Consider the following 26,016-nt stretch of genomic DNA (forward strand, 5'->3'; position numbering starts at 1 on the left):
CAAGTTGAAATAAAAGGACACCAGACAATAACTCAAAGCTATATGGAAAAATAAAGATCTTAATAAAGAGATTTTGGTACATGGACAATTTTGGTTACAACAGTTACAATGGTTTTTAACTATACTTTTTGTTTTCTATATGATTTAAGAGATGAATACATTTAAAGAAAGCAAATAGTTATTAGTATAAAAGCTAGTGTTACTGTAACTTTGGTTTGTAACTCCAAATTTTGGTGTTTTTTTTTACATAATTTAAGAGACTAATGCATTTAAAAAATTATTAGTTTATGTTTTGGGTCACATTTTTATAACAATGCAATTTCATAATATTGGCAACAAAAAGGGATGGGGATGGAGCTATAAAGGAACAGGTTTCCATTTTTATGTGAATACCATATTCTGTTAATTACTGCAGCTTTATACTATGCCTTTGTATCTGGTAGGATATACCCTCCTCCTTACTGTACTTTTTCAGGTTATTTCCACATATCTGATAGGTCACACATTTTTAGAAGGTCCTTTAATTTTACTCCACTATATAATTAATCATATTCAGTAGGAGAGTGAATTTTACTTATATAACTACCAGAAGACCAACGTATTTCTAAGCTCATGGGAGACACCTCACTAAAATCCACTTCTCTTATTTATTTTTATTTTTTTTTAAGATTTTATTAATTTATTCATGAGAGACACAGAGAGGCAGAGACATAGGCAGAGGGAGAAGCAGGCTCCATGCAGGGAGCCCGACACGGGACTCAATCCCGGGACTCTAGGATCACACCCTGGGCCAAAGGCAGGCACTAAACCGCTGAGCTACCCAAGCATCCCCCACTTCTTCTTTTAAAGTTTATTTATGGGGATCCCTGGGTGGCGCAGCGGTTTAGCGCCTGCCTTTGGCCCAGGGCGCGATCCTGGAGACCCGGGATCGAATCTCTCGTCGGGCTCCTGGTGCATGGAGCTTGCTTCTCCCTCTGCCTGTGTCTCTGCCTCTCTCTCTCTCTCTGTGACTATCATAAATAAATAAAAATTAAAAAAATTAAAAATAAAGTTTATTTATGTAAGTAATCTCAGCACCCAACGTGGGGCTCAAACTCAGGACCCTGAGTTCAAGAGTTGTGTTCTCTTCTGACTGATCCAGCCTGGTGCCACTGAAACCCACTTCTAATAGCAACACATACAACAGTACAATTAGCATTCATAAAAAGGCCAAAGGTAGTGTACTTGAAAAAAAACTGAAATATGACCTAGAAATTTCTAATAATCCAATTTTCCAAGGTAACATTTCACTCAATAGTGAACCAACATTAACCATCTACTATGTGTCTGGAACTGTTTACATATTTATTCTCTGCTTCTGCATACTGAGGAAAAGTAAAGGACTCAGTATACTCCAAAAACTCAGCACCAAACCCGAAGAACAGATGTGAGGATGGGGACTAAGTTCATAAAGGTTATATGACCATCAGTTTTAACCTAAAGTTAGCTCTTGGTGGGACACCTGGGTGGCTCGGTGGTTGAGCATCTGCCTTTGGCTTGAGGCATGATCCTGGGGTCCTTGGATCGAGTCCCGCATCAGGCTCCCCACAGGAAGCCTGCTTCTCCCTCTGCCTGTGTTTCTGCCTCTCTTTGTCTCTCATGAATAAATAAATTTTTAAAAATCTAAAAAATAAAGTTAGCTTTTGGCTCACCTCCACAATCCTTATACTTTGCTCAGGGCACTCTTGAACTACAATCTCAGGGAAAGCTATGTTTTACTGTAAGTATACAAATATGTTTGCTCCAGTATGATCTTGGGTAGGTCATGGAACCCTGGCACCTAAACGTTGCTAGTTGTAAACATTATCTACCAACATTATTATTGTTAATGTTGGCCAGTATTACAGTCACTGGCCAGCTATAAGAGTCTATTTTACTAGCATTGTAGACAAAATATTACAAATCATATCAGTGGGAGTTTATGTAGGGTTGTAGCCTTTATGAATACTAACAGATAATGCTGTAATATCACAACTCACTATCATGATATGTCTGCTATCAGTCCTTATATTTTTATGTATATTGGTTTTGTCTCACCAATTAAAGGTTTTTGAGAGGAGGGACTAAATATATCATAAGTCTCTGTATTCTACAAGTTTCTTATAGTTTTATTTATAAAGTAATTTGGTTTTCCTCTGGTTACAGTGACAAGCAACTGTTTTTTGCTTCAAAATGGTCAAATAGATTTGTACCTTCCTACTTCATTTGTATGGGGTAAAATTCTGTGGTGCTAATAAGAATAGTATGAATAGGACCATCCTCAACAGGAATGATTCAGTTTTCACAAACAAAAGACCTATTATTTACTCACTAAGAATAAAATGTTAACTGGCTCGTACTGCACAAGAGCACACAGCTTCCAAGAATAGGTTTTTATTCATATGTGAAGGCTCAAACTTGAGAGAGATGAAGGTATATCAATCCTCTAAAAACCAGGCTAGACACCTGGTTCTATGCATTGAACCTGGTGTATGCATCTGGCCAGTAGTCACTAGAGGCTAAATTAGAAAAAAAGGTTGTGATCTTCATCTTATCACAATTTCATTCCTCTAAGGCACGAATGATGTGAGATATACAACGTGAAATGTACAGAAATGATGTTCACCCTAAAGAGTTCAAAATATCTTGGGCTTTTATTCCTGCCTATATTATCATTATGTAAGTTAATTCTCGCTGGAATGGGAATATGGCAATCCTAGTCCAGAGGAGGTCAGTATTTCTGTTGTAAAATACAAATGAATGGTGCCGGTTTATATTAGAGGTGGTAGCAGCAGCTGCTTATCTGTCAAACTTTAAACAGAAATTGAAGCCCCTACAGGTGGCAGTTCCTTTCCCAATAACTGAAACACAGAAATATCTCTTACACAGCTAAAACCTAAATGGTATTAAAAGTAAACATTTTATTATATAACAAGAGTTAAAGTTTTCAAAAATCTGAATCAACAAAACCAAAAGCCATTCTGGAAACATTGAGAAAGTTTACAACAAAAGCTACCTTTCACTTTTCAGAAATCTTAACTAAAAACAAATTGTTAAATGTGATACAAACAGGACCAGTGGTTCTGTCTATTGTGGCAGCTGAACAAAGCATGAGCTACAGAATCATTGCCCTGATGGTGACTGAAGTAGATGAGGAGAGACAGGAGCTCACAAGCAGGATGCTCAAACTCTGGCCAGGAGTCCACCTATGATCCAATTCCCATCAATCTGACAAGTCACTCTGATCCAGCACGATTATCCTGTGTGTGTATTTTTAAAGAACAACAAAAAAAGGAGTTTCAAGTTGGTGTACATGTTTTTTAAAGATACAAACAGCAGTTTCTTTATATTCAACTGAATTCAAGGGAAAGGGATTTTGATCTTTATAGTCAAAAGAGATAATCAATAGCGTATCACAGGAACGCAAAGTGACTGCAAAAAAAATTGATAGGAGCATCTTGTCCTCCCTCTGTCTAAAACTGCTCTTGTGCTAACTCTACTGACTACTTCATCAAAATTAGAATGAATTTCACCTTATATTTTAAATAACTTTAAACATTAACATAAAAAATTGAGTCATCATTTCAATAACTTTATCATTACTGTTTTTTTAGATGCTGGTAAATGTTTAAAGCCTGTTCATGTGGTCTACTGACAGTGAACTCTGACCTACAAGCATACGCCAACTCATTACCTGGATGGTTCAGACCAACCCAGTCGCTTCCAAAAACAGGGCTTTAGTTCCTCTTGATGAAATATAGAAAGAAGAAAACACAACTGGATTACTTTCTGGGTAAAAGGGTACCAGTATTTAGAAGTCACATTAGTGATCTCTCTCTAGTTTAGGATAGACTGTTTTACCAACAGTTTTCTTATACAGAGAGAGACTCTTTCTAAAATCACATTTAATAGGCTTCCCCTCCTAACATTCTACAGCTCCCAGTCACAGCAATGGACACTAATGATGCTAATTCACAAAGTCCCTGCATTATGTTCTCAGTGAATTCAACACTAGCTAAATGTTCACACATTCTGGGCCCTGTGCCAATCAGGGTCCCAGAGGAAATCAAATGCACTTCCCTTTAACAAAGTGGCTACTTACATAGGCATAGTTAAGAGAGTTAAGGAAGCCAACAAAGGATGGCAAGGCATCAAGTGACTAGCAGCAGTGGGAAGCCATTATCACTCCTACTGGGGTGGCAGTAGTGTAGAACAGTTACTGGAACCCAGTAAGAGCTGTGCTTCTGGAGGTATACCACTACTATGCAGAGATGAGGTGCTGAAGCATGCAGGCAGGGGAAATATTACTCCAACTACTCTTCTGCCTTCTTTTCACTGACAAATGGAAAGACTGCCGGCCAGGAAGCCCAAGAGATACAGTCCACAAAGCATAATACAGGGCAAAGAAAATAGTAGAATGAGAATGAACCAGGGAAGAAATGCAAGGGATACCAGATATTCTGAAAGAGCTAATATTTCTAACTTTCTAAGTAGGGGGAATTTTAATATAGGGGGGTATCTTTTGTGAATGATGCCTAAAGCTCTGTCGAAATAGTTTTGAAATAAGATTACACCTTTCACATTACTTGTAGACTCTACTTAAATTCCAAAGTTTATGATTTCTTATCAGATTCTACAGCCTCTGTGTGAGCTAAATTTGGAACTCTTTTGAAGACACTAGACAATTAGAAGCAAAATATCTTTCTAGACAGTGTGCAAGATGATGAAGCTGGCCAAAGGCTTGCTTTGCAAATAGAACTGGATGTTTTTAAAGGTTTTTTTTAAGATTTTACTTATTCAGGAGAGACACAGAGAGAGAGGCAGAGGGAGAAGCAGGCTCCATGTAGGGAGCCCAACGTGGGACTCGATCCTGGGTCTCCAGGATCAGGCCCTGGGCTGAAGGCAGTGCTAAACCGCTGAGCCACTCAGGCGTCCCTTTTTTTTTTTTTTTTAAGATTTTATTTATTAATTCATGAGAGAAAGAGAGAGAGAGAGAGAAGCAGAGACACAGGCAGAGGGAGAAGCAGGCTCCATGCAGGGAGCCCGACGTGGGACTCGATCCCAGGTCTCCAGGATCAGGCCCTGGGCCAAAGGCAGGGGCTAAACTGCTGAGCCACCCAGGCTGCCCTTTTTATAGTTTTGTGATGAAAACATGATTGGCAATTAACAGAAAACCTGGACTGAGCTACAGGAGAAAAGCATAGAAGGATTATGTCTAGTATCTGGGAAATAATTCTAAATAACTCTGATGCTCATCACAGTCCAAGGACTCCAGGCTACATTATAAACAATCATTCATTCATACCTTCTTCAGAAGTTCCTAAAAAGCTGTCTGACTTCCCTCTCTCTGATTTGATCTTTTCTTCCCCTTTTCTCTTCTTTTCACCAGCTTCTTGATCCTTGATATTTGCCTCCCTTCAATGAAAATGATTTTGAGCAAATCAAACCATATGTGCAATGGCCAGGAGAACAGGACTGCTCCAAAAGAATCATAATAGGTAGCACTAATAGCCAGGCATTGGCTTGTGTGCTACAATGTGCATTAACTCATTCAATCCTGATTACAACCATATGAGGTAGTTACCTTTACCATTACCATCCCCACTAAGTGATAAGGAAACTGAAGCACAGAGAGGTTAAGTTATAGGCCTTGTAAGTCCTAGAATTGGGATCTGACCCAAGCAGTCTGTCTCAGACTCTGCTCTCAACCTTCAGGCTACATTATCCACCCTTGCCAACAAAGCATTTCACTTATGTTCTAATTGGTGTCCTTTTTATAACCACCACTTATTTTACTACCTTACTTCATTTCCTGAAACTCTCTCTGAAGTACCTCTAATTGAACTATCTAATGATTTAAGACCATGTTTGCCAAATTGGTAAGTAGAAAGCATCTCCCCCACTAAACTGTAAGCTCCTGAAGGGCAGAAACATCCTATCCCTTGTTTTTCCAGCATAGCACTTGGCTCATGGTCAGCGCTCAATTGGCTCAATTTGACACTGTTTAGAGATTTTTCTTGTTTTCATTTGCTAAATATTCAAAACAAAATATGTAAAACGAGAGAGAAAATAAAGCCAGCTAGAGCAAAAACAACTTTTTTCCTCCTAACCTCTCATCACTAATAGAATCATAGGCTCTAGAATTAAAGGAAGCCTTCAGGGTCTCTTCTACCTCCAACCAAATGCCCAGGCCCAGTGATGTCTAGCCTGTGCTTGATGGGAGGAATTATTAGTCAAGTAAGCGTAAAGACAGCTATTTTCTCTATCAAATAGCTATGGCTCTTAGCATGTGCTTTACTGAATAAAAATACCTAGCTCTATGGTTTCTAGTTACCCGCTTTGTTCTTTGGGGCAGAAGAAAGTAAGTAGACTCTCTTCACTTTACAATATATCAGGTATTTGAATGCAGCTATCAAATTCTCCACTCCATCTGTGCTTTTCGGGCTGAGCCTCTCCAGCTCCTTCAGCTGTTCTCATAAGACAGGGTTTCCAGACCTCTGATTGTTCTATGGCCACCCTCTTCTGTTTGTCAACACCTCTTTAAAAATATGGCACCCATTAAGACACCTCACACTGCCTTAGGAGTCCTCTCTCTAGTGTGAGACTCACCTTGCCCTGAACAATACGTCTCTGTCTGTTCAGCATTAATGCTGCATTGACCTTTTTATTAGCAACTGCATCAGACTGAGACCTCATGGAGTTGCTATTTATGTCCTCTTCAAGAAAAATTTCTTAAATTCTTAGCATGCCTCAAAATGCATACTAAATGCTAAGCATCTAAGAATAAGACATACTTCCTCCCTTCAACAAAACTACAGTAAGGAGGAGCTTCCAATCAAAAATTCTCCATTAGGTCAGATCCCTCCCATTCTACACATCTAAATGTCTACTTTCATCTTTTAGAGGAATCTAACACTTCTACCTGTCAAGACCATTTGAATCCAGTCTGTCACCTATCACATTAGCATTCATTCTTAGATTTGTGTTATCTAAAAATTTGATAAGCATGCCTTTCCTGATTTAATTCTAATGGCGAATGAAAATGTTGAAGGTGACAGGGCCAAGGTACAGCAATCTTAGAGGCCTCTCTGTATACTGATATCAATCTGCTAATCAATATCTTGACCACTGTTGGTGGTTGGCGACAAGAGGCAGACAGAAGTTAAGGCTGGCTTAACAACAGCAATGAAATGACATCACCAGACACTCATTCTTCAAGGAGTTGAGGTAATTTTTTTTTTAAAATCTGAAATCTAGCCCTCCTTCCTGAAAAAGAAGAAAATGATCCCCCGATGGGAGAACAATAACCTTGTAGAGCCTGTGGGGAGATCTTGTAGCTCCTTGCTGTCCTCAGGTGGCTGTAGCCATCTTTCTAGGTCCTCATCGAGAGTAGAGTGAGCTCTGTCCAAGGGCAAGCAAAGAGAATTGAGACAATTTTTGTCCCATGACAAGGAGGCACAGTTTTTGGAGTCAGAAAGGCCCTTCAAACTCGTGCTTTCACTATACACATGAGAAAATGAGAGCTCGGTGAGATCATATCTAGAGTAGCAGAGGTCACCTATATCTGATTTAAATGCACATCAAAACTCTTCTTTAGCTCCTTGACAAGAAGCCTCAGCACCTATGAGAATAGCTACCTCCCAAAATTCAATGCTAGACTCCGTCTCAATTCTAGGTCATTAAGTCAATTTCCAACTGAGGCTAGAACTATACACTCATTCCTTCAACTTTTTTGGATGAAGAACTGCCTCTGAGGCTAAGGGATGCAGAGAATGTTTTTAGAAAGCCTCTCATTGTGGGCATCTATATGTGCCCCTCACAGACAGCCCTTTTGGAAAACAGTAATAATAGCTCATTTTTGATCACAGACAAAGTACTTTATACAACCAAATTCAACTTGGCCTCCTTGAGCTAAGCTTCTTTTGCTTGAATAATGGTGTACATTTTTCCTGAAGGTGTTTTGGGGAAATGGAAGGGCTGGAGTTACATCATACATTATAGAAAAAAGATTTCTAAAACTTTAAAAAGTATTTATCTTCCTCTTTGTCTTTTCTGTCTCCCCAGGACCTTCCTTGCAGGTCCCACGGCCCCAGTCTCCTCATCCCCTTCCCAAACCTTCCTTTCCAGGTCTCTTTCTTTTCCTTCTTCATAGAGAATAATTTAGCACTTGAAGAGTGTGACAGAAAGTGGATTCACTACCTAAAAGTTATGCATAGCACTCTTCTCCCTTGCCCTCCTCTTCTACAGCAGCTAAAAACCTACAAACTCAACTTCTGGTCTCCCTTGCAACTGAGGGTGGTCATGCATCACATTTGGCCAGTGAGATATAAGTGGGAATTGGTGGGGAAATTTCTGGGAAAGTTTCTGCTTTCCAGATAAAAAGGGGCAGAGTCCGAATACTCCTTTGCCCCACCCTTTTATTTCTGCCTGGTGTGTGGATAGCAAGCCGTCTTGCAACCAGGAGCTGATAATTCTGAAAATAAAGGCCAACGTATTAACTAAGGTGGCAAAGTAGGAATATCCAAAGAGTCTAAGTCCCTGGTCGCATCACTGAGTTGCCACACCAGGCATGCCCTGCCAACAAGTGGGACTACCTCTTGATGTGTGAGACAAATTCATCTAAGTACAATAGGGGAGTTTTCTATCGTTATGCAGCTGAAAGAATTCTGCAGGCTACGCTAAGGATCCACAGGACTGGGATTAGGATAAAGTAAGTAGTACAAGGGCAGATGCAGGTCCTCTTTTTCCTCAAAATTTAGAGTTTTGTTCATTGTGGATTTTTTGGCATCAATTTTCATTTTTTAAAATATTGCATTAAAGTAATTTATCTTAGGATGCCTGAGTGGCTCAGCGGTTGAGCATCTGCCTTTGGCTCAGGGTGTGATCCCGGAGTCCCGGGATCAAGTCCTGCATCTGGCTTCCTGCATGGAGCCTGCTTCTCCCTCTGCCTATGTCTCTGCCTCTCTGTCTCTCTCATGAATAAATAAATAAAATCTTTACCAAAAAAAATTATCTTGACTCCTGTGTTTTTTGGTGCCTCCTTCAATTTTGTGCCCAAGGAGTGTGTGCATCTCATTCACCTCATACCAGTCCTGGCCCCGAATGACAGTTAGGACAAGGCAAGAGAAGTCAGAAGATACAGGAGGTGAGCTGAAGTGGTTTATCTTATAGCACGAGTCAAAGGAGAGTTCTGAGTCAGGAAGAGAATTGGGTTTCTTGAGGCAAACTTGCATTTTTAGACTCAACTGTCTGGATGATTGCCCCCATTTTTTAAAATTTGGCTACAAATATCTAAAAATTCTCTTCCAAGGCCTTTAATTGAACCATTTTTAAAAGAAGCTGAAACCTATGTTTGCCTCACAAAATGAAGTAAAAACAAACAAAAACAAAAAACTTAGGAAAAATATCCTATTAAAAATGGGCAAAGGACTTGAGTAGTTATTTCTCTAAAGAAAATATACAAACGGCCACAGATGTATGAAAAGGTGCTCAACATCACTTATCACTGGGGAAATGCAAGTTAAAACCTCAATGAGATATTACCTCATATTCATTCTTTTAGAGTGGCTACTATAAAAAAAAAAAAAAAAACAGAAAATACCAAGTATTGGCAAGGATATGAAGAAACTGGAGCCCGTGTGCACTGTTGGTAGGAATGTAAAATGGTGCAGCTGCTGTGGAAAACAGTATGGTATTTCCTCAAAAAATTAAAAATAGATTTACCATGTGATCCAGCAATACCACTTCAGGGTACATATCCAAAATAATTGAAAGCAAGATGTCCAGAAGAGATATTTGTACACCCATGTTTATAGAAGCATTATTCACAATAGGAAAAAGGTGGAGTCAACTTAGTATCTACCAAAAAATGAATGAATTGATAAACAAAATGTCACACACACAGGCATGAGCTGGAATTCAGTCTTAAAAAAGAAGGAAATTCTGACATGTTCCATGGATGAACCTCAAGGATATTATGCTAAGTGAAATAAACCAATTACAAAAAGACAAATACTGTATGACTTCACTTATATGAGGTAACAAGAGGAGTCAAACTCATAGAAACAGAAAGTAGAATAGTGATTGCTAGGAACTGAGGAAAGGGGGAATGGGCAGTTGGGGTTTTTCTAATTTTTTAAAAAGATTTTATTTATTTATTGAGAGAGAGAGAGAGAGAGAGAGAGCGTGGCAGAGGGAGAAGCAGGCTCCATGCAGGGAGCCCGATGTGGGACTCTTATCTCGGGTCTCCAGGATCAGGCCCTGGGCTGAAGGCGGCGCTAAACTGCTGAGCCACCTGGGCTGCCCATGGGCAATTGGTTTTTAATGAGTATAGAACTTCAGTTTTGTAAGATGAAAAAGTCAGGAGATTGGTTGTACAATAACTGAATATACTTAACACTATGGAACTGTACACTGGAAAATTTTATGTTATTAGGTATCTTATCACAATTACAATTAAAAAATCTTTTAGGGATAGGGGCTGTTAGGATAGTATGAAGAGAGACCTTTTTCCCATCTATTTTGTCAATATCAGAAGAGAAACTAATACAAACTAATACAGTATATTAAATACTTTTAGAAGTCTAGCTTTTTAATGTTACCTTTCTGTGTCCTCTCCTAGATCCTGAGTTTCTCTGGTCCAAAGCATATTACTATCTTCTTTTTTACTGTTAGCTTCTTGGTCTTCTAAATGCCTTTCATCTAAAAACAGTTGAAAGCCTTAACTTTATTAGAACAACATCAAAAAACAATTGAGAAAGCCTGCCTTAAAATGGAGTGCAAAAAATTAACACTAATCAGTAGTCCCTGAAGTATGCATTGTACTACTTCTTCCCAGGAGAGCCAGGGATCAGGTGGCAGGCAGGCTCAGGGTTCTTGCATTCACAGCAGCTGCTTGTGGGGTCTTGGGAGCTCTCTGGTGCCAGGTGACAGGAAACCTGACCTGTGCCAAGACTCAAGAGAGACAGAGGAAGCAAAGGAAAGAAAGGGCACATAAAAGAGAAAGCAGGAGACCCTGGAAACAAATTGTACAGGTTTACTTTGGGAGATTACCCTGTTCTCACTTGTTAGATATTTCTAGGTTGGAGCCCCAAGGAAGGAATTTGGGTGGGGAAGGGTAGTACCCTTTAATGTATACCAGGCATTTCAGAATGCTATCTCATTTCATCCTGCCAGCAGTCCTATGAAGGGAAGGTCTATTCAATATCTTACAATGTACCAGGCACTGTACACAGAGCTACTGCATACATCAGGAGTAAGGAATTATCCCCATCTTACAGATGAGGATGACTGAAGCTCAGAGACATTAAACAATACAAAAGTGGCAACTGAGGTGGAATTGGGCCTGACTTTAAGGTCCATAGTCCCCTAAATATACCAATGTGCTGCCAAGGACAGTGTTACAGCAAGGACCTGATGAAAAATATCTGGGTAGTTGACTTACCATTTGCAGTGATGCCCAGATGACTTGCTGTGTTCTCCCCCAACATTGTGGATGTGGCCTGCTGCTGCTTCAAGTGCTCTGTCACAATAACACAAAAGCAAAAGGCAACTTACTCTTCCTTTACATGTCACACCATTCTCTAGGGCAGTGGTTCTCAAAGAGTAGCCCTTGGATCAGCAACCTCAGTATACTCAGTTATACTCAGATATGCAAATTCTCAGGCCTCATCCCAGACTTATTGAGTCAGAAACTCTGGGGGGAGGGCCCAGCACTCATATTTTACAAGCTCTCCAGGTGACTCTGACAGCTGATAAAGTTTGAGAACCCTTGGTCCTATGGCATTCAATCCCCTCCAACTCTAAAATAAAAATAAAAATGATAACAATGATAGGTCACATTTGTAGAGCCCTAAGTGGCAGGTACTGTTTTTAACTTACACACATTCATTCAAGATTCATGTTTGCAATCTTCACAACAACCTTACAAGATTGATCATATGATTGCCTTTCCTGTTTAGCAGATGAAGAAATGAAGGTAAAGAAAGGTTGAGGACCTTGCCTGGAATCCTAGAGTCAGATGCAGAACTGGGATTTGAACTCGGGTGGTCCAGCTCTAAGATCTATGCTCTTCCTCTTTATTTTATACTCTCTCAAAAAGTGTGGAATAACATCAAAACAACCTCCAATTTTCCCCATCTCTGTGGTCCATAATTTGTATTTTTTTCGTATTTTTCGTAGGTATTTTTTTACCTAGTTTATAAAAAGGCAGAAGCCAAAGAATATCTATAATTTCCAGGTCTTAAAGAATTGACCAAGAGACTAAGACAAGCATCTGCTAAAACCCGCATACTGCTTTGCATTTGTTAGCTGCACAGTATGTTTCAAGTGCTCCCCACAGCAGAGCAGGGAGATAGCTGGAAGGCAGCGCACACAGGGACCCAGGGTTCCTTGGTGCAGTCCTGCTGTGCACAGGCACAGGGCTCCCTCCTCCTGCAGGCCAGGAAGCAAGCCCTTCCTAGTAGCTCCTGGGCATCACGAGGCCCTATATATTTCAAATAATTTGAAATTTAAAAATCCATTTTTATCCTTGTTAAAAGTAGTCCCTTGTTGATCTCAAAGTATCACCTATATCCTAGGGTTCTAAAGAATCTTTCCCTTTAGGCCCTTTTCAGAAGCCTAGAGCTTTGGATGTGGGCCCTCCAAAACAGTAGGTGTCAGCACCAGGTCACTCCCTAAAACTCTCTTGAGGTAGAACAACAGAATGACAACATACAGGAATTATGTGGCAGTGCCCATTATTAGGAGAAACTACCCAAGTGCCATCTCACTTTTGTCTTTCTAGGAAACTACTGACCCATGTCAAAGTACAGACATCACCTAGAAACTTGGTCCAGATAATTCCCATAAGTAAAATGAGGGAGGGTTTCTGTAGTGTGCTGGGGTACAGCTGTGCCAGGAGGCTGGAGCCCAGGAGGAAGACTGCTAACAAATGGGGGATCCATATGGTGACAGAGAGACAAGACAGCAGGATCTGGAGGAAATGTATCACTAAGGTCAAACTTCAAAGGAGCCTACAAATACTGCCTTACATCATGACCAAGGAACAAATGACCCTAAGAATTTATCTGAGCTGGATATGTGTGGATGACCTCTACTCTCATAAGCAGCAGTTCTCTTGCTGATACTAAGAAGTGCAACTGGAGAGGAGGAATTTGTAAAGATTCCCTGAGGAGTTTTAGAGAAGGAGAGCCAGTTTCAGGATGGGAGCCCTAAGAGTTTAAACCAACAATCCTGTGGCATTGGGGGAGAGGTGTGATGAGGTAAAAAGGACCTATGAGTAAAGAAAAAGAAACTACGGAAGGTTCTGGCAGCTCTGACTGGCTCCACCCTAGTCCTTCAGACCAACAGACAGGGGCTCAGGGTTGTAATAGCTCCATTGAGTCAGATCACATAAATCTTCATTTACCTCCCTCTTTCTGAGGAGACATAAAACGTCAGAGACCCTGAAAACCAGTTGGCGCGTCTCAGGAAATTCTCTAGAGGCCCATACCAAGAACTGATGGAATGATCTGATAAGATGCGTCCTCTCAGGGCAAGGGGCTGGTCAGCCAGAGAGGAAGAGAACAAGAAGTACAATCAGGTCTTTCCTAGGTAAGGGAAACTACTTGGCCCAATGCTTCCATTTACTTCCAGCATTGGCTCAGCTGGGCAGGGCCAGCCAATGCAGCTACAACTAAAACTGAGCTGGTATAGCTGGGTCTCTGCCTGAAATGGAAAATTCTGGTCTCATTAGGTCATGTGCCACTGACATCTCTGCCCCTGGGAAAGTGATTCATCCATGACGCCAACACCTTTAATACGTCCTGCTAATGGCTAAAGTGAAAGTACAGGATGTCTTGACCTCAGAAGCCAGACTTCAGGCCCCCAAGGTGTGGCTGGTTTGGTTCAAAAAGGAAGTGAAATTTTCCTTTAATAAAAAAATTTCATCATAATAAACCACTCAAATGTTGTTATTTCTCTTAGAATCATTACCACACACCCTTTAAGTAACAAAACGACAACAGGGCAGCCCGGGTGGCTCAGTGGTTGAGCGTCTGCCTTCAGCCCAGGGCCTGATCCTGGAGATCCAGGATTGAGTCCCGCATTGGGCTCCCTGCATGGAGCCTGCTTCTCCCTCTGCCTGTGTCTCTGTCTCTCTCTGTGTGTCTCTCGTGAATAAATAAATTCTTAAAAAAAAAAAAAAAAAAAAAAAAAAGGACAACAGACATAAACTTATTATCCTGGCCAGGTTTCAGTAATAGCATGAGGCCCATTTTATTAGAAAGCTGCTCCTTCCTGATTATGTACATTCAATCAGACCTTCTGAGGGCCTTCTGTACTAGCGCTTACACCTGAGACAAAGAACCATACTGTGGTCAGTAACCACAACTATCAAGGCCATGGAGTGCATTCAGTGTTGAACATCCCTTACCAATCTCGTCAAGCAGCTCCTGAGATGGTGGTGGTAGCTCATCAATGTGACGCTGTGAAATGGCTTCTACTAGTGCTTAAAAAAGATAAAGGGGGAAATGACTTAACACCTTACTGGCCCTGAAATGGATTTTTGAGGCTTCCACATGGGACTTGACTTGGGACTTCTCAACAATAAAACAAACTAAGGCAGGGAGATAGCCTCTCACATTAGCAGTCCTAGTTGAGATGTCCTAACATGTGAATGGTTTTACTCCCCCTTTTACTCTGAACCCTTTGCTACTTTGCCCCTTACCCCAGTGCTGCTTGATCCGTGTCCCTCCCTCCCCAAGAAGATTGGGGTAGGTGAGGTACAAATTCTTACTAAGGGGCTGGGAGCCCAATCTGGACCGGGGCTCCTGGAGGGATACAGAGGCTCCGAACCAGTCAAAATGAAAACAAACAAAGAAACCATAAAGTGGAAGGTCTTTCTCTATAAAGATTCTCAGGCCAGGGGAATCCAGAAGCAACCATTCTTTGGACCTTCCCCTAAGTGCTCAGTTATAACACCAAACAAAACCCCTCATCATAATTCATAAAATCTAAGAACTGCACCAAAACATAAGGCATTAAGATTAATATAGCAAAGGCAATATGCCTCAAGAGCTGTTAATATTCTCACATCCTTTGATTTGAAAACCATCTCCTAAGAATCTATCCTAAGAAAGGGATCAGAGCTACAAATAAAGATTCTTATACCAAAAAAAAAAAAAAAAAAAAATTCTTATACCAAGAGCAAAAATTAGAAAACAATATAAATTTTCAACATAAGCAACATATGTAGAATGGAGTATTATGAAGCCATTACATCTATTTACAATAACTTCCACTAAGAAGAAATCCTCAAAATATAGCATCAAAGAAAAGAAAAGGCCAGAGCTGACACACAGTTATGATCTCAACTATGTTAAAAATATATACATTTTTGTATATTTCTAGAAATATGAAAGAGAGGGGTGCCTGGCTGGTTTAGTCAGTAGAGCATGCAACTCTTAATCTCAGGGTCATGAGTCTGAGCTCCACATTGGGCAGAGTTTACTTTAAAAAAAATGAAAAAGATACATACCAAAATAGTACAAGAAGTTAAAAACTGGTGGTGGAATTAAAGGTAGTTTTTTTAAAAGCTCTTTTTTTTTTTTTTTAATTTTTATTTATTTATGATAGTCAGAGAGAGAGAGAGAGAGAGAGAGAGAGAGAGAGGCAGAGACACAGGCAGAGGGAGAAGCAGGCTCCATGCACCGGGAGCCCGATGTGGGATTCGATCCCGGGTCTCCAGGATCGCGCCCCGGGCCAAAGGCAGGCGCCAAACCGCTGCGCCACCCAGGGATCCCTTAAAAGCTCTTTTTAATTCTCCAAGTTTAATGAGTATGTTTCACTTTTATAATTAGAGGGAAAACAGCATTTTTGTTTGAATCTAATGTAGCATCAAACTTGGCTATTATTTTTTTTAAAGATTTTATTTATTTACTTGAGAGAGAATGGGGGGCGGTGGGCAAAGGAAGAGACAGAAAACCAGATTACCTGCTGAGCAGGAAACCCTATGCAGAACTCCATCCTGGACTCCAAGATCATGACCTGAGCCAAAGGCAGACACTTAACCGACTGAGCCACCCAGGCACCCCAGCTTACTATTATTTTGTATTTTGGTTGTATTTTGATATTAGACACAGAGTACCTTTGGGCAAGCTCCTCTGGGTGGCGTGGGATGATGTGTCAGGTAACTTAGCAATGCTGGAGGAACTGGCCCCAGTAAATGCAGATAATCTTTTCTACAAGTAATACATAAACATGGTAATTAACACATGTTTTGAGCTCAAAAAGCCCATGCAGTTCAATCATTTCCAAGAGTAAGCCTGTATTTCACTTATGGAAGAGGCCATTTGTTTTGTTGATTGAGGTAAACTCATTCAAATGTCCCCCCCTCTGCAATCCCTTCTCACTCCTCTGCCTCTGCAGTCCCCAGTACTTACTTCTGTGTTGGATCATACCAGCCTCTCTCACTAGATGGGTAGATCCTCTGGGGCAGGGTCTAGGTCTATGTTATTCCTATTTGGATGCCTGGAAGAGGGCCTAGCAGGCTACCTGGCACTTAGAACCTGCCCAATTAACAGATGGTTGAATAAAGCATAGAGTTCTTTATCTCCCTACTTCAAGTAGACCTTCTATAAGTCATATGCCCAAGGAAGATGACAGTTGATTTTTAAGTGAGGGCCAAATCAAGTAATCAATTTGCCTATAAAATGGTCAACAGATTTTTAATGAGGAGTGTCAAGTAAGCAACTTGTAGTTTTCTTGAAGAGACTATACCTATGAAATATGAGGGAGAGAGGAGAGAAAAAAAGGAGGACAGCAGGGGGAGAAAAAAGAGGAGAGGAGAAGGTAATATACAAATATTTGTTTTTATTGTAGACTATTAGTTCAGGAGTTCAGAGAAGGTGGAGATCCATCAAAACTCTCACGGATTGAAGCAGAGGAGGCATCAAAAAGGAAGCAGAACTCAAGCCTCCTCTAGTAAGCAGATTATGTGTAGATTAAAAGTAGAGTGCAGGCGAAGGTAGCATTATAAGCTGTGGTAGTTTGGCTCTTTAAAGAAACTGCCAGACATGGGGGGGGGGGGGAGCAGGCATAAAAACCCAAGATCTATCCTACAATATACAGACTCATAGAGACACACCAGGGAGGCCTAGGGAAGATCTAACTTATTTTTTGCTTTCTTTATAAAATGGATTTGGAGAAATCTTGGCACTTGGGATCCCCAAGGCTTTGGGGCTGACTCCAACAATATGGAAAGCAGGGTCAATATACTTACAAGACTGGTCAATTTTGAAGGGACATTTTCAGAGGAAGTAAGAAAGGAATCTAGGCTCTTTGCTTTCTCTCGAACAGTTGTAAATCTATCAGACGAAGTTTGAACAGATTCCTGACTGTTCCAGCATGAGGTAGACCCTGTTTTAATCTGAAATGTGATATTTTCAAGGCAGTCTTTATACCCACTGGCAGGTGAAGAACTTGACCCTGTTGCAGAAAAGAGGGCAATCAGTGTCCAAATTCTTTACATTATTTAAAAACAAAACACAAAACTCTATCTATACCAAGAATTCTCCAAATTGTTAATAACCAAAATAACCGCTGATATGAGACATAGCTCCTCAAAGTATAAAAAAATGATAGTCTCTAAACTTGGCCATCAAAATAAAAGGAAATTATTTGAACCACAAATATCCTAGAACTAAGGACACCAGAGAGAGGCTATTTGATGCTGGCTGTTGGGGTTGCAGGACTGAACACTATGTATCCTTAAGCACAATAGGTTTTAAGTTACAAACTAGAAAATCCAACATATTTGCACTAAATTCAGTAGCACTAGAGTACAAAGTAGTTTGTATTTGTGTGTCTCTACCACCAAAGTCAAAAATCTACCTATAACTGCTTAATAACCACCACCAACAACAACCCTACTTGGCCCCTCATGGGATTATCTTCATCAGCTCTGGTGCTAAAGAGACAACTCTGTACCTGCCAGTCTGTTCTCACGGTCTGGTTTCCCAAAAGCCAATGGGATAGGAACTGTTCTCTCCAAACACTCCTCCCTGTAATGATTACCTGGGCTGAGCGGAGTGCTAACACTGGTAGGTGCATGGTTTACTTTGGGTGTTTTACATGAGACTTTCTTAAAAGAACTATCTTGTTCACAGGAGATACTAGACAGGTCTTGAATGTCTGTCAGTGATCTAAGAAATTAAAAACACAAAGTAATTAGGAGATGTCTAGAAAAATCAAACAATATATTCCTGATGGGTGCTTTTAAAGGATGTTCTTGACAACGATCTTTATTTGGCAGTAGGCCAGAATTAAAGACTATCTTAGAATATTTTACATATCTTAAAGAGAATATTAGAGAATATCCTAAAAAAAGAGATACTAACTTGAAACACAGCAGCTAAAAATAACTATTTCCATGGATGAAAGTATATTTATGTGGAAAACAGATCTCATCTACCTCAAGTTTACACTTATTAATATCATCATCATTACCACTATATTTCCTTGATTACAAGATGCTATTAATTTAGATCACGTCATCATAACAGCTTTTTGGTGAAAGAAGAAACAGGCTCGCTTTAAATGTATACATAAAAATGGGAAGAAAGTATTCTCTTATAAATAAGGAAATACTATTCTCCTAAAACCAAGACTTTACACAACATCCTTAGGCAACCCTTTGGTGGCCCTACATGTCTTTGTCTTTCAGCTCCTTTGGTGATTCCTTTAATGTCTCCTCTTGTTCACCTTCAGTACTGTAAGAGAGAAAGTGAGAAAATTACATGAATCCCCTGTTAGCAGAGTGCACTAATCTAGTACAAGAGACCAGGTAATCAGCCCAGTGTGAGAAGCAGCAGGAAGGGTACTTCCTGAAGCTCAGAAATGTAAAGTAAGGGGATGCCTGGGTGGCTCAGTGGTTAAGCATCTACCTTTGGCTCAGATCATGATCCCTGGGATCCAGTCCTACATTGGGCTCCCTGCGGAGAGCCTGCTTCTCCCTCTGCCTGTCTCTACCTCGCTCTCTGTGTCTCTCATGAATTTTTTTTTAAGATTTTTATTTATTCATGAGAGACACAGAGAGAGAGGCAGAGACACAGGCAGAGGGAGAAGCAGGCTCCATGCAGGGAGCCCAATGTGGGACTCGATCCCAGGTTTCCAGGATCATGCCCTGGACTGAAGGCAGCGCTAAACTGCTGGGCCACCAGGGCTGCCCTCTCATGAATAATTTTTTTTAAAAAATGGAGTAGGTTCTAGTCCTGGCTCTGCTAATGACTAGCCACGTATTCTCAGGCATGTCTGGGCCTGGCTCTGGGCCTCAGATTCTTTTCCAGAGATTGAATAAATACCCTCTAAGGGTCAGCCCATCTGAAATAAGCCGGTGATACTATATGACAGTGAGCAAGTTTCTGAGGAAATCAACAGAGCACAGGAAATCTGCTGGAGATGGAGGCTGGGGCAAAGGGCAGAGCCATGGGGCTTTACTACCTGTGAGACAGCTTCCTGCATGGATCATCAGGCAAGGCCAAGAGAGACTTATGCCAAAAAATGAGCAGAAAAGAATACTGAAAACAAACTTGACCTGTTTATATCTAGGATTCAATTTCAATATCTGTTAAATACAAACTACAAGCCAGATCCTATGCTAAATTCTTCCATATGTTTTCATGTTTTTAAGCTTTGCAACAATCCTATGAGACCAACAGTACAAAAGGAAGAGCATGGATTTTGGATGGAGTTGTGACTTTATTAATTCTGTTCACTAGAGTATTTGTTTCTCTTCTAAGCATACAGTAGGAGAGCATTTTTTTTTTTTTTGGCTCTCCTGGTTTATATAAATGGTTGCATGACTTGTTTTAACTAGTGAAATAAAAATTAAAGTGATGTGAGTCACTTTTGGGCAGAAACCTTAAGGACAGTGCACAATTCATGCTCCCTTTTTCCTGCCTCAGCAATCAAGTACAAGGATGGAGTCTCCCTCAGCCTGGCTCTTGGACAGAAGGTAATATAGCACAGAACACTTCTAGCGAACCAACGATGGACACGGAGTCTGAGCAAAACAAATTAATTTTTGCTGTTTTAAGCCACTAAAATCTGGAAGTTGTTATACAGCATAGCCTAGGCTATCCTGACTGACACAGCCACTTACTAACTGCAGCCTTAGAAAAAAATGCTTAACAAAAACAGACACATAGATCAATGGAACAGAATAGAGAACCCAGAAGTGGACCCTAAACTTTATGGTCAACTAATATTTGATAAAGGAGTAAAGACTATCCACTGGAAGAAAGACAGTCTCTTCAATAAATGGTGCTGGGAAAATTGGACATCCACATGCAGAAGAATGAAACTAGACCACTCTCTTTCACCATACACAAAGATAAACTCAAAATGGATGAAAGATCTAAATGTGAGACTAGATTCCATCAAATCCTAGAGGAGAACACAGGCCCTCTTTTTTGAACTCAGCCACAGTAACTTCTTGCAAGATACATCCACGAAGGCAAAAGAAACAAAAGCAAAAATGAACTATTGGGACTTCATCAAGATAAGAAGCTTTTGCACAGCAAAGGATACAGTCAACAAAACTAAAAGACAACCTACAGAATGGGAGAAGATATTTGCAAGTGACGTATCAGATAAAGGGCTAGTTTCCAAGATCTTTAAAGAATGTATTAAACTCAACACCAAAGAAACAAACAATCCAATCATGAAATGGGCAAAAGACATGAACAGAAATCTCACAGAGGAAGACATAGACATGGCCATGAGAAAATGCTCTGCATCACTTGCCATCAGGGAAATACAAATCAAAACCACAATGAGATACCACCTCACACCAGTGAGAATGGGGAAAATTAACAAGGCAGGAAACCACAAATGTTGGAGAGGATGCAGAGAAAAGGGAACCCTCTTACACTGTTGGTGGGAATGTGAACTGGTGCAGCCACTCTGGAAAACTGCGTGGAGGTTCCTCAAAGAGTTAAAAATAGACCTGCCCTACGATCCAGCAATTGCACTGTTGGGGATTTACCCCAAAGATACAGAGACAATGAAACGCCAGGACACCTGCACCCCGATGTTTATAGCAGCAATGTTCACAATAGCCAAACTGTGGAAGGAGCCTCGGTGTCCATCGAAAGATGAATGGATAAAGAAGATGTGGTTTATGTATACAATAGAATATTACTCAGCCATTAGAAACGACAAATACCCACCATTTGCTTCGACGTGGATGGAACTGGAGGGTATTATGCTGAGTGAAGTAAGTCAATCGGAGAAGGACAAACATTATATGTTCTCATTCATTTGGGGAATATAAATAATAGTGAAAGGGAATATAAGGGAAGGGAGAAGAAATGTGTGGGAAATATCAGAAAGGGAGATAGAACATAAAGACTCCTAACTCTGGGAAACGAACTAGGGGTGGTAGAAGGGGAGGAGGGCGGGGGGTGGGGGTGAATGGATGACAGGCACTGAGGGGGGCACTTGACGGGATAAGCACTGGGTGTTATTCTGTATGTTGGTAAATTGAACACCAATAAAAAATAAATTTATTTTAAAAAATGCTTAAACTGTCTGAACTTCACTTGCCTTATTCGCAAGATGGAGATAACAGTATATACCTCAGAGGACTGTTAAGTGAATTAAATCTGAGAAAACTGAGTACCTGGTATATGGTAGCTGTTCAGGAAATAGTAGCTATAATTATTATAGATAAAGAAGCTGAGGCCTAGAAAGAGGGAAAGTAAATTGAATGTTATTGTACCAGGCACTTTACATCTATTATAGGGGTTTTTTTTAAGATTGATTGATTTGAGAGAAAGGGAGAGAGAGTGCAAGCAAGTACACAGAAGAAGAGGGAAAAGGAGAAACACTCCCCTCTGAGCTTGGGGCCCAAAGAAGCAGGGCTCAATACCAGGACCCTGAGATCATGACCTGACCCGAAGGCAGACTCTTAACCAACTGAGCCACCCAGGCACCCCTACTACTAGTTTTTTAAATCAGACTTTTTATTTTGAAGCCACTGCATATTCACATCAAGTTTAAAGAAACATACTTTACCCATGTTTCTCTGAATGGTAACATCTTACAAATCTTTTTTTTTAAGATTTTATTTATTTATTCATGAGAGACAGAGAGAGAGGCAGAGACACAGCAAGAGAAAGAAGCAGGCTCCATGCGGGGAGCCTGATGTGGGACTCCATCCTGGGACTCTAGGATCATGCCCTGGGCTGAAGGCAGGCACTCAACCGCTAAATCACCCAGGCGTCCCACATCTTGCAAATCTATAGAACAGTATCACAACCAAGATATCAACATTGATACAGTCAAGATACAAAACATTTCCACCACCACAGGGATCCCTCATGCTGCCCTTTTATAGGCATATCTACTTCTCTCCTACTGCGTACCTCTTCCTTATTCCCTGGAAATCACTCATTTGTTCTTAATTTCTATAATTTCATAATTTCAAGAATGTTATATAAATGAAATCATATAGTAAATAACTGGGGGACTGCTCTTTCCACCCAGCACAATTCTCTGGAGATTTATCCAGGTTGTTGCATATATCAATAATAGTGCATTCTTTTTCATTGCTGAGGAATATTGCACAGTATGGATGTACCAGTCTGTTAAATCATTGACTCGTTTGATGACATTTGGGTTTCCAATTTCTGGTTATTACAAATAAAGTTGCAAAACTAAAATAAATAAATAAAGTTGCTATAAACATTCATGTATTTGGGGTTTTTAAAAAAGATTTATTTATTTATTTATTTATTTGAGAGAGAGTGAGAGAAAGCTTGAGCACAAGCAGGAGAGGCAAAGGGACAGGGAGAGAGAATTCCCAGCAGACTCCAAGCTGAGCGTGGAGCCTGACCAGGGGCTCGATCTCAAGATCCTCACAACCCGAGTGGAAAGCAAGAGTTGGATGCTCAATCAACTGCACCACCCAGGTGCCCCTATATATGTGTGTTTATATGAACATTTCTCTGCATTAAATGCCAGGAGTTATGTTATTACTTTCAATTTCTATGTCAGCACTCTCTGTAAGTATTCTTGTTCCTGGAATCTTACAAATGGAGAAACAGAAGAGAGGGGTTGAGAACCTGACCAATGTTACAGGGATGGAAAGGCAGAGTCAGGATCTGAATACAGATAATGACTCCTTTTCACAATCCTTCACAATCTTGCTGAACAAATCCTAAGAAAGCTAAGCTGCCCAAAGCTCATTTTTATGACATGGTAGCTAAGACATTTGAGGAAAAGCAATATATAAATATGGGATATTATCATCATTTAACATTACTTCTGTGAGGCTGAAACTACAAATAAAATACTAGCACATACCTTTGTATAGGTTGGAATTGAGACCTAGTCAAAATCTCAGCATTCCTTCCAAGGCTTTTTCTCATTTGGAAATTTTCTTCACCTTAAACAATAAAGTAAATACATTTTTAACTGAATTTTTGCCAACCCAGATTATTACTTTCATTTCCTAGAATTTCCCTTGGTCTGGTCCAGAATAAGAAATAATCTAGATAAACAAAGTACTTCCTAATTAGGTTTGGATTGAGTGCTGAAGGAGATTGCTCTGAAAGTTTATTTTCCTTGCTCAGAAGGGGTAACTATATTCTGACTCTCAGAATACAATCAAGCCATTTACTGGCTTTTCAGTCATAACCACTCGGTTATTTCTGGAGACAAATGTTGTTTTGTCTTTTCAGGAAGGCAAACTGACCTGGTTCCTGTCAACAGACACCAGGGGGCGTTGAAACCAAGAACTGTTTGTTCACTAAAGATCCAAATAGAAAAGACCATTAGCTGGGCATTCCCAGGATGTTAACTGTGCCTCTTGGCTAACAGACTCCACTTAAGGGGGGCGGGGGGGGTGCTATTTCAACTGTGCTCTGTTTCCCCTGACATCAAGTGTCTGAAGATACTCCCCACCAGTTCTCAGTAAGATACTTTGCAGACCTTCGGGCAGACAGGGTCACTATCCATTTTCCTTCCCACCACTATACTGCTCTGATTTATAGAGAAGGGGACAGATAGAGCAGCCTGGCTTCTTGGCAAATGCACATGATCCCTCTGCCATTCCTTAGGAACACATAGTCTGGTGGGCAAAGGGGAGGCCCACCAAAGCAATGTCATCTTTTAGCAGGTACCAAGAACATCTGAAACCCCAACAGTAGAGAAAAATTGGGGTTCTTCTTTTCATGACTTTCTTTCAAATATCTAGAAAGCATAAAGGAATTCCTAATAAGCACAATTAGAGCTGGAGGAAAACTAAGAGATTTTAGAGTCTCTCTCCTTTATTTTATACAAAGAAAGAGTAGGGCTCTGAGGTGAAATGACTTGCCCAAGGTAACGCAAGGGAGGGGCGGGAAATCAGTGGCAGAACTGGGTTTGAACCCAGCATGGGTCCAATTGGTACCTGTGGCAACACCTGGTATTGAAGGAGTATATGTTAGAGCCCTAATGGAAAAGGGGGAAAGAAAAAGGCTCAAAGCAGGAAATGAGTAAATCAGAGGCTTCTTCATGTATTTCAGATACCTGTATCAAACTTAGCCCTAGGTTTTTTACCTATCTGCCCCATAACTTCTCTATCCTATTCTACCCTCTTCCAAACAGAAGTGAAATGGCTATACATAGGCCAGGTTCACACAGAAAATGATCATGGGCAGAGGTTCCACAGAAAGAAGTGGATAACCTAAGACCCAGGTCTGGGGACTTTTAATACATGTTGTCCTGAGAATTTAACTGTTCATCTAAAAGCTTATTGCTTCTTAAAATGCTCTTGACTGTGACAGGGGCATGAATCAAGTTACAGGTGGAAGACAGAGCATCCAGCAGGAGGAAGGGAATAAAGTTCAAGCCCACTATGCCTGGGTTCAGAATGCTGAGACATGAAAACAGACAGCTACATGGCTCAATAAGTGGGTAACTCTGGCTTTAAAATAGATGGTTGTATACCTTAAAAGAGTAAAAGTGTACAATTTTTAAAATGTCTATATCAGAACCAGTGGTTCACTTCTATCTTATCTTATGCCACACCCAGGCTGTTGATCCAAAGTTAATTTCTCATGTAACAGAAAGCAGCTGCTGTGTTATATAGAACCCAAGGCCTCCCAAGGGAAGGATGTTACGTTGACTATGCTCTATCGGCTGTTATTAACTCTTTGCCAAGATGCTAAGCAAGCAAAGGAAAATGCCTTTTGGAGTAGAAAGGGACATGAAGAGCAAGTTCCAGTTTTTGTTGTGCCAATAACCAGTCGTATGGCCTGAGCAAATCCTTCAATTCAGCTCAGTGAAGATAACCAAGCATCTGCTATGTGCCACAAAGGGGTGAGAAATCTAACGAAAGACTAGAGGGAAGGGCAGCCTGGGTGGCTCAGAGGTTCAGCACCACCTTCAGCCCAGGGCCTGATCCTGGAGACCCGGGATCAAGTCCCACATCGGGCTCCCTGCAAGGAGCCTGCTTCTCCCTCTGCCTGTGTCTCTGCCTCTCTCTGTGTGTGTCTCTCATGAATAAATAAATAAAATATTTTTTAAAAAGACTAGAGGGGGAAAAAAAAGAGGAGGAGAGGAAGAAGTGGCAGAGGAGGAGCAGCAGCAGCAACCACTAAACATATGCTCTAAGAATGCAAGGCAAGAGCAGCCTGGGTGGTTCAGCGGTTTTACGCTGCTTTTAGCCTGGGGCGTGATCTTGGAGGCCCGGGATCGAGTCCAACGTCGGGCTCCCTGCATGGAGCCTGTTTCTGTCTCTGCCTCTGTGTGTGTGTGTGTGTGTGTGTGTGTGTGTGTGTGTCTCATGAATAAATAAATAAAATCTTGGGATCCCTGGGTGGCGCAGCGGTTTGGCGCCTGCCTTTGGCCCAGGGCGCGATCCTGGAGACCCGGGATCGGATCCCACATCGGGCTCCTGGTGCATGGAGCCTGCTTCTCCCTCTGCCTCTCTCTCTCTCTCTCTCTCTCTCTGTGACTATCATAAATAAATAA

The 26,016-nt window shown here is 40.8% G+C and overlaps 1 protein-coding gene across 10 annotated transcripts in view; it reads right to left on the reverse strand.

Annotated features, from left to right (window-relative positions):
- Positions 1 to 2,919: 2,919 nt before the first annotated feature.
- TEX14 (testis expressed 14, intercellular bridge forming factor) overlaps positions 2,920 to 26,016 on the reverse strand; it is a 115,088-nt gene continuing 91,991 nt past the window's right edge. For 3 of the 10 annotated variants that reach the window (XM_025996028.2, XM_072747589.1, XM_072747587.1), the window contains 12 exons: positions 23,365 to 23,446; positions 18,705 to 18,767; positions 18,073 to 18,200; positions 17,279 to 17,484; positions 16,145 to 16,238; positions 14,432 to 14,506; positions 11,462 to 11,539; positions 10,620 to 10,719; positions 7,327 to 7,419; positions 5,324 to 5,433; positions 3,713 to 3,764; positions 2,920 to 3,278 (listed from right to left, as the gene is read on the reverse strand). In XM_025996028.2, the coding sequence (XP_025851813.1) occupies positions 3,242 to 3,278; positions 3,713 to 3,764; positions 5,324 to 5,433; positions 7,327 to 7,419; positions 10,620 to 10,719; positions 11,462 to 11,539; positions 14,432 to 14,506; positions 16,145 to 16,238; positions 17,279 to 17,484; positions 18,073 to 18,200; positions 18,705 to 18,767; positions 23,365 to 23,446 (1,118 nt within the window). In that variant the 3' untranslated portion in view covers positions 2,920 to 3,241. The remainder of the gene's footprint in view (positions 3,279 to 3,712; positions 3,765 to 5,323; positions 5,434 to 7,326; positions 7,420 to 10,619; positions 10,720 to 11,461; positions 11,540 to 14,431; positions 14,507 to 16,144; positions 16,239 to 17,278; positions 17,485 to 18,072; positions 18,201 to 18,704; positions 18,768 to 23,364; positions 23,447 to 26,016) is intronic. The other 7 variants (XM_072747592.1, XM_072747593.1, XM_072747595.1 and 4 more) reach the window with 3 other exon arrangements.

Source organism: Vulpes vulpes, chromosome 2 (genome assembly GCF_048418805.1).
Source record: "Vulpes vulpes isolate BD-2025 chromosome 2, VulVul3, whole genome shotgun sequence".
Classification (NCBI taxonomy): domain Eukaryota; kingdom Metazoa; phylum Chordata; class Mammalia; order Carnivora; family Canidae; genus Vulpes; species Vulpes vulpes.